This window comes from Grus americana, chromosome Z (assembly GCF_028858705.1).
Source record: "Grus americana isolate bGruAme1 chromosome Z, bGruAme1.mat, whole genome shotgun sequence".
NCBI classification, from domain to species: Eukaryota; Metazoa; Chordata; class Aves; order Gruiformes; family Gruidae; genus Grus; species Grus americana.
The window spans coordinates 40,709,081-40,718,174 of record NC_072891.1 but is presented as its reverse complement, the minus strand read 5'-3'; the positions used below and the strand labels follow the sequence as shown (position 1 = coordinate 40,718,174).

At 39.4% G+C, this 9,094-nt stretch overlaps 1 protein-coding gene across 1 annotated transcript in view; it reads left to right on the top strand.

Moving 5' to 3' along the window:
• Nucleotides 1–5,368: 5,368 nt before the first annotated feature.
• Nucleotides 5,369–9,094, top strand: part of TMC1 (transmembrane channel like 1) — a 72,761-nt gene continuing 69,035 nt past the window's right edge. The window contains exon 1 of the mRNA XM_054809942.1: nucleotides 5,369–5,539. Within this exon, the coding sequence (XP_054665917.1) occupies nucleotides 5,500–5,539 (40 nt within the window). The 5' untranslated portion in view covers nucleotides 5,369–5,499. The remainder of the gene's footprint in view (nucleotides 5,540–9,094) is intronic.

The following is a 9,094-nucleotide window of genomic DNA, read 5'->3' as shown; positions in this document are numbered from 1 at the left end:
CAACTGGGGTCCCAGAACCCATCATCAGTGTTGAAGACAGAGGCGAAGAAGGCATTAAGTGTCTCTGCTTTGTCTATGTCCCTGTTTGTAAGGTGACCTTTCATCGAGTAATGAGCCAATATTCTCTCTGGTCCTCTTTTTGTTATTAACGTACTTAAAAAAGCCCTTTTTATTGTTCCCCACAGTACTGGCCAGCTTCAACTCTAACTGAGCTTTGGCCACACAAATTTTCTCCCTACAAAGTTGAGCAGCATCCCTGTAGTCCTCCCATGTTGCCTGACCCTGCTTCCGGTGACCATACACTTTCTTTTTCTGCCTAAGCTCTAGAAGAAGATCCCTGTTCAGCCAAGCTGGCCTTCTGCCCCACCTGCTGGACTTGCGGCATTTTGGAATTGCCTGTTCCTGAGCTCTTAGGAGGTGGCCCTTAAAAAGTGACCAGCACTGATGGACCTCGATGTCTTCAAGAGCAGTTTCCCAGGGGACCTGACTGATTAGTTCCCCGAGCAGCTTGAAGTCTGCTTTTCCCACATCCAGGGTTGAAGTTTTGGTGGTAGTTTTCCTCCTATCACCAAAGATTTTAAATTCTACCACTTCATGGTCACTATGGCCAAGATGGCCACCAATCGCCACTTCCACCACGAGACCTTCTCTGTTCATGAGTAACAGATCTAGGAGGGCTCCTTTCCTATTTTAATAAAACATTCTGGTTAATGATGGAGCAGGATAGATTCAGTGATCAAGAGCAATTTGGATAAATTCCTCTAAATCATATATATTACCCTAATTTCTTACAATCCACATTAATTGACTAGAAAATTTTAAAAATTGGCTTCTTCATGAGACTTGTGATGTCTCTGAACCTGGTGATCATGTTTACCAGGAGAATGTAAAGCACCAAAGGGTAATGAAAAGTACATCCTGGTGTACTTTTGGCTTACCTTCCAGTTTTCCAGAGAAATTTGAAATACAGTATTTCAGAAATGTCAGAAAAGCTACAAAGGGCTTCAGAAACAATAATTTCAGAAGTATTTTTGGAATTTCATGTATTTTTTTGACTTAGCTTTTAGATTTCATGAGCTGCTCAGAGGCCTCTACCCAAATAAGGTTTTGTCTGCAAGTAGATTTAAGATGTAGCTGTTTTCTCTGTAAATACCAGTGCAGCATCAGAGCAAAATTATTTGTGTTTGTGTGACACGGCATTCCCTAATAAGCGTTCGAGAGCTGAATAGGTTGATTTGGGAGTTAATATTCAAAAAGAATGCGAGTCATTTTTTTTTTCGAAGAGAATGTGAAAATTTCTTGCATTAAATTAATCAATCTGACTTGTCATCTGACTGTGCCTGCCAGTGTCACTGTCACCACCCTGCTCTGCTCGCACTGCTGCGGGGTGGTGCCCCTTGGGGAGGTGTTGACCCCCATCCCGCCTCAGCCCCCTCCTGGTGCAGCCTCCCGCCGCTCCCAGACACGATCAGCATAATCATCCACTCAGCCGTGAAAAGATGTGGGATAATGAGGATGGTAGGCGCAGACTTACCAGTTAATGCTGTTCAGGCTCATCTAACTCATTTGGATGCAGCAGGTTAGGGAAAGATCGACAGTATTACATTACATAGAACAGGCGTTTCCACTGGCACAGCTACAGTGCCATGACTTCAGCTTGTTTTTGCATCTACTTCCAGAACTGCCTGATTATAACATGTGTTTCAACAGGCCAGAATATACATTTAGTGTGCCTCAAAACAAAATGACATTTTAAAATCCCATCCTGAAAACAGTCACCTTTAGCAACAAAGTCTGACGGAAAATCATTTATTGCCCTAATTTCGCAGTGTGTTTAAAAACTGATGGAAAATGTACCTTGAAACATGGAAAAATCAACATTCAGGGCATTTCGTTGTGCTAGAAAGGATTCGCAGCTGAAGTGCAAACGTGGCAGGAAAGAAATTACAGTGGTTATTTCTTTGTGAAAAGGTTGTGGCACTGTAGCTTAAATGTTGATTACAAGCAAAATTGATGCTTGCGGATTTACTGATGCACCAATGTTTGTACCAAACCTAGTTATGCCATCATTCTTTGGTGTCGTCTTTATTTCCTTTGGATGGATTTATCTGTTTGGCAGATGGCTATCAAACTGGTTATCAGTTTAGAGGTATGAGGAAAGGTATGTGGACCAATACTTTCCACTTCTTTGTTACAGGTTTTTCCGTGAGTTTCAGCTGCGGTAAAGAGATAATTGTGTATTCCCATCCTCATCTTTTGTGTACCATGCATGCTTCAGCACTTTGAATATATCGTAAGTGTCTCTGACAAGGAGATACAGATTTTAACAAAGAAACAAATACGTGGCATATTTGCAAACAACATAAATATTTTGCAGTGTTCAGCAAATTCGTTTATGAATGAGCCCAGTTCTCTGAACCTGTCTGCACAGGGGCCATTTTCATCATTTATTATATATTAAAACCATTCTGTGTTGTTCTGATTTTATTGTTATTAAATTGAGCTAAATGAAATTAAAGACCTTTTTTTTTTTTTACAAGAATGGTATGCTGTAAAGAGAACCTTGTGTAAATGAAAACTGTCCATACTCTTTATGCAGTCATTTATATTTGTGCTAGAGAAGCAGGGGGATGCTATGAAGTTAAATTGGTACAGTATGTCCTCAATCTCTGCTTAGTGTTTGGTCTCCAAGAGTAAACAGAAACATAGGAAGTAGCTCTGTGCTTTGTTATCCCCAGTGGCCAGTCTGTCTTCAAAGGTTTGCACCCTCTTTCTGCCTCCTGACCCTGGCTGCCCTTTCCCACATCATGTCACAATTTGACTCCCCCTTCTGTGCTAATACAATTGTTTGTGGGACCGTGCTGTGGATGGGATCATTGCACTAATCTGACTTAAGAAAATGATTATTTGCTTTGATTAGCGACCCAGTTTACAGCCCGATGGGCAGTCTGGTGGTACACAGATGAGGGCAGCAAGTGGTGGAGACAATTAACTTCTGCAGCCACAGAAGTAAACCACAAACCAGACTGGATCTGGCTTGTCTACACTAAAAAGTTACACTGTGGTAAAAGTATTTAACTAAATCTGATCACTGACTGAGTCAGGAGACCTTGATAAACAAATAAAATAGAGTTTGCAATTCATCCATACCGTAGCAAATGTTCACCCAGAGACCACATTCAGACTGTGTATATGATCTTATTTTTTTTCATTTATCTATCTTTTTAATACTATCTTTGCATCTTTGATATTCATGTAATGTCATTTTTGTTGGTAAGATTAATAAATCAGCTCTTGATGTATGTCCCTTGCCTTTTTATATATCCAGTCAAATAGCCAGTGTGGCTAATAAATGAAAGTAGAGGTGTTGAAGCGTGTCCAAAGAAGGGCAATGAAGCTGGTGAAGGCTCTGGAGCACAAATCTTGTGAGGAGCGACTGAGGGACCTGGGGTTGTTTAGCCTGGAGAAGAGGGGGCTGAGGGGAGACCTTCTCACTCTCTACAACTACCTGAAAGGAGGCTGTAGCCAGGGGAGTGTCAATCTCTTCTCCCAAGTAACAAGTGATAGGGCAAGAGGAAATGGCCTCAGGTTGTGCCAGGGGAGGTTTAGGTTGGATATTAGGAAAAATTTCTTGACTGAAAGGGTTGTCAAGCACTGGAACAGGCTGCCCAGGGAAGTGGTTGAGTCCCCATTCCTGGGAGTATTTAAAAGACGTGTAGATGTGGTGCTTAGGGACACGGTTTAGTGGTGGACTTGGCAGTGCTAGGCTAACAGTTGGACTTGATGTTCTTAGGGGTCTTTTCCAACCAAAATGATGCTATGATTCTATGATTATTAACTTAAATTTCTGATGCAGACTTATACAGTTCCATCAAGATTATGGTCCTGATTTGACTGCAACTGCAAAACATCTTGTTACAATGCTTTCACTGCTTCTTTTTGCAAGTACTTGCAGAATCATTAACTTGATTGCCATGCTTATCATTTGTCCCAAGATGTTCTTCATCCTGTTGTTAAAGTACAGAAGTCTACCAACTGAATTTTTAGAACATTTTTTTTTTTTCTGAGTTCTTAAAACCATGGCTTATTAGACATGGTCTAACTGCAGATTTTCAGAGATGATTTGAATGTCTTTTTGCATTAGAAGTCCTTCTCAAGTATATAAAAGCACAGGAGCTAGGATGTTATATAATGACTAATATGACAATGCAGTAAAGGAAATAATAATAGTTCAGAAAACATGTTTTATTGCCAAAGATGTAAGGCCTCTTATAATTGTATATGTAGATTTAATCTCTTTGGGAATATTTGAAACACAGGAAGTTAATATTCTAACAGAAATAGGGCTAAACACCTGGATGTATTTTATCTGTAAATTGAATTTCAAGTCAGTCCAAACAACGCCCACAAACTTTTTCAGCATTTTTAAAAAACCCACCTGATGCTAAAGGTAAGGCAATCAGCATCACAGGATAAACTTCCAGATAAATTTCCTTCAGACATCTGAATGGCAACTCCAAAGAAAAACAACTGGCTTTCATTGTCATGTGGGCAAAAGCACCCAGAAACCACTCAGGAACTTCTGAGAATGTGGGGTATTCTGCAAATGCTTACCTCTTTTTTTGAGCTGGGTCACACTGAAAGAATTCCAGATGAGGAATACTGGGGAAGCTATGAAGGAATTATCTGGTTAAATACAGATTGAGAATTGCTTTTTATGTTTTATTTGTAGCAAGATATTTCAAATCTTTTACTTCCAAGCCTGACCTGTCTTGTTAATTAAATTTTTGCTTTGTTTCACCATTAAGCTTGTGTGATATTGTAGATAAAAGGTGAATCAAAGTAAAACTGGTAAACTTAGAATGTAATATCTGCAGAAAGGTAGAAGTCGGGAGTCTTAATGGAACTGCAAGGAGATGCAAAATATAAACCAGCGGATATATTGACATCCTGCTCCGTTTCCTAAGATGTTTTACATCAGTATCAGGCTGTTAAAGCTATGCAATTTAAATATGTCTAAGGTAAAAGCTATCTTTCATGAGAAAAAAGAAAAAAAAATCCATGTAATGACCTCCACATGCTGAAGTGTAGACCTATATACAGCATCAGAGTGTGCCTGTGTGGACAATGTGCAACATCCTTGCTCAGTAAGGCACTTCAGCATTTAAACATTAGTGTGAGTCATAAGTATGTACACTGCAGGAGACTTTTTTCAGTAATAATAATAATAATAATAATAATAATAATGGTGAACAACTTCTTCCATTCTTTTGACCCTAGCATGCCAATTCTAAATAGTAAACTAAACATTCATGAAAGATTAATCCCTTAGGAAATTAGTATCTTCTTATATTTCAGTCAGTGAAACTTCACCAGCACCATCCGTTCAGTGACAGACGGGACAATGTTGATGAGGTACACTTCGTCTTGAACCACTCAACCTTCAGACAATCTCTTATATACGTAGCAGCTGGAGCAGCCCTGTGAAATACAGTCACGATGCCTAAACATGAAAAGCCAACCACAGTTGAAGGAAATGGTAATTACAACTAAAATTATCCATCTTAAGCACATATTCATTTTCTGCATGTAGCTCAACAGTGTGAAATTTTTCTTTTCTTCTTGTTCTTTCTAATGCAAAATCTCCTTTGTCACATTTCATTATCTTTTGATCAGAAATGTATTTTACTTGGCAAAAATGTATTTTACTTGGCAAAAATGCATTTTACTTTGAAAGCAGCTTTACTGTGCAACTTGGCTAGGTGTAGCATAGCAGCATGGCTTTCAATGGTTAGCAAATCAAAAGAGTGCAACCACAGCCCTCTAACTTGTCTTACATTGATATGTAGTTTATAGGGAAGATCAAGCAAACAATGGTATTTTGTGGCTTCTGTAAGCTGCACAAAGGTAATGCCTCCTTTTCTTATTGCTTTCAGTATTTGGTATGAAACGTCAAACATTCTTCATAGTGATTAACGATATTTCTATACTGATACTACACTATTCTGGATGTAAGAAATGTTTTTGTAGGATGATAGTGACTAATGACTTATTCTAGCAAAGTGCAAGGCAACTCTTTAATATGGGAAATGCTTTCAATTCTCATGGGCAATACTGCTTTTTCCAAAATATGGATCTTTTTCATATGGAACAGGCATGATATTTCTGATCTTCAGCATGGAAGAAAATTGCCAGGAACCTTATTATAGACTGTTTTCTGCATGAATTCATTAGGTCTGGCTAAGTACCATGGCTGATACTACTAAACAGTGCTTTCTATATTTTTAATCCACACTTGTAACATGCAATAGTAATAAAATGCTTCCATAGAAAACATCAGAAAGGACTGCTTAGCATTTTGGCAGAATATAACATGTAGTTCATTTTAAGAGTCCATCCTATTTTCTTTCCTTTTGTTGTCTGAGCACCTTCATTGTTTTATTCCCACCATACTTTTCTACAAGTCCATTTACTGACCAATTTAATTTTCAAGCCATACATGCTAATGGAGCTCATTTTAATGAGAGAGGCACAAAATTTAATGTAGCATAGCCAAAATATTTAACAGCTTCAGCAGAATTTTCATCTGAGTAAGAAACAAAATAAGCATGACCATAGAACATAGATATTTTAATAGGCAGTTCTAATGAAGAAATTCTTAGAATATCAAGGTTCTAAGTTTACCATAAACATCTGCCTTCTACTTACAGATATCTGACTGAATTGACTTATCTTCTGATTCAGTGACTTTATTATTCATTCAAAGTACAGAGGTTAGTATTCACACGGTGAACAAAACCCACACATCTTTGAACTGGAGAAGGTCGAGATCTTTAGGTTACAGAATCATTATCACTATTTGACACATTTTGCATGACAATTTATCCTGTACATAATTTATAATATCTAACTACCTTAATGACAGTTATGAGTATATTTGGAGAGGAGATTGTGTGAGTAAATTCAAGACTGAGTCTTGGTTTAAGAAGACTTAAAAAGCTGGAGCTCCACTATAAGCAACTATGAGACACTTTCAGAGTGTGGTTCTGAGTTCACTTTTGACTTAAAATGTTCCAAGGGCTGGGATTAGCACAGAGCTCAGGTACTAATGTAGTTGCAATTTCTTTACAGGAAGTTTTGCATCATCGTTGCTGACTGTCCTGAGGAATATTCTTGCAAAGAATGGACCTCCTCAACAGTTGCAAAAAAGCAGTCTAGGGCCATATGTTTTCGCTTTTTGATATCTTTAGCTCTAGTGAAGCCCTGGTTTGGCCATTCTTGTTTCATAACAAATATCTTCTGCAAAATCTATGATAGCAGAAGATGTATGGTTCATTACGCTAAGTTCATGAATGTGAATTCATTGTTCTAGGCTTCTCAGAAGATTTAGGGCACAAATCTTCAGAGTAGGTGTTTAAAAGAGATTAGATCAAAAGTGCCTGTTATCCTCAAAAAATCACAAAATCATAGAATGGTTTGGGTTGGAAGGGACCTTAAAGACCATCTGGTTCCAACCCCCCTGCCATGAGCAGGGACACCCTCCACTAGACCATGTTGCCCAAAGCCCCATCCAACCTGGCCTTCAACACTTCCAGGGAGGGGGCAGCCACAGCTTCTCTGGGCAACCTGTTCCAGTGCCTCACCACTCTAACAGTAAAGAATTTCTTCCTAACATCTAATCTAAATCGACCCTCCTTCAGTTTAAAGCCATTACCCCTTGTCCTGTCACTCCATGGCCTTGTAAACAGTCCCTCTCCAGTTTTCCTGTAGGCCCACTTCAGGTATTGGAAGGCTGCCATAAGGTCCCCTTGGAGCCTTCTGTTCTCCAGGCTGAACAACCCCAACTCTCTCAGCCTGTCCTCATAGGAGAGGTGCTCCAGCCCTCTGATCAGCTTCGTGGCCCTCCTCTGGACTTGCTCCAATAGCTCCATCTCTTTCTTGTACTGGGGTCCCCAGAGCTGGACGCTGCACTCCAGGTGGGGTCTCATGAGTGTGGAGTAGAGGGGGACAATCACCTCCCTTGACCTGCTGGTCAAAGAGAATCTGTGGTGAGCTGGTCAGCTGTAGGTATCAACCTTAAAAGAGCTACCTTCTCACAAGATAGTAAAAAATACAGTTGACTTCAGATCCACTAAGAATGCCACATTTGTAACTTGAACTTAAACTGTTCTCTCCATATTAACATGTGTTCTTCCCATATTAACAGCACAATCAATGAATGACAATAAGCTCAGTAAAGTACATTTCAGAACCTGAAAAGGTCAGATTTGTATGATCTACTGCAGTCTCACGCTTCCCAGAATGCATTGGAAAATTAATATTCTGATCCTAATTCTTGCAGTAAAGACTGCAATGAAAATGAAAAATTGCCGACCATCAAGCCAACTGTGTGATGAAGACACAATGTAAATGTGGTTTCTCCTTATTGTTTTATTACAGTAACCAATGGGTCCTACAAGCTTGTCAGATCTCTAGTTTCAGGTAGGACAAAGCACTGCATGGTTAGGTCTTTGTCTGGCACATGTAGGGAAATGTGGGTGTATCCACATTGATAGTGTAAGACACAGTGGCCTGGAAAGTTTTATCCATGTTTTCCTGAAGAGGGTGAAATGCAGAAGGGCTTCTCACTGAATTATCTTCCTCCTCTGCTTTCTGTAGGGTTTATAGTAGCAAAATCAGATTTGGCCGAAAATTCTTGCACTGAAATTGTGCAATAAGTTTATTTATCTCTGAAGAGGAACTTTGCCTAAGAGAAGTCCGGACCCCCAAACTGAAAGACAACACTCAAACCTCATGGTGTTTAAGTACAGCCTGGAAGGAAACTGGAAAGAGGAGAGTGTAATCAGATGATGTGCGCAATGGTAGCCACCATGCAAACTCGATCTACGTGAGCTTAGTCTCTGTCGTTTTAGTAGAATATTTGTAATATTTCCTTACCAGCGGAAAACAAATAAGCAATTTATGGATGTGAATTAGTGGATTCCATTTGTTCCCTGTGGTCCCCATCTGCAATTTTCAAATGTTGACTGGTCTGCACTTAGTTAGGCAAATTCTCTTTAGTAACAATCTGCAGAGAGGGAAAGCTTATTGCCTC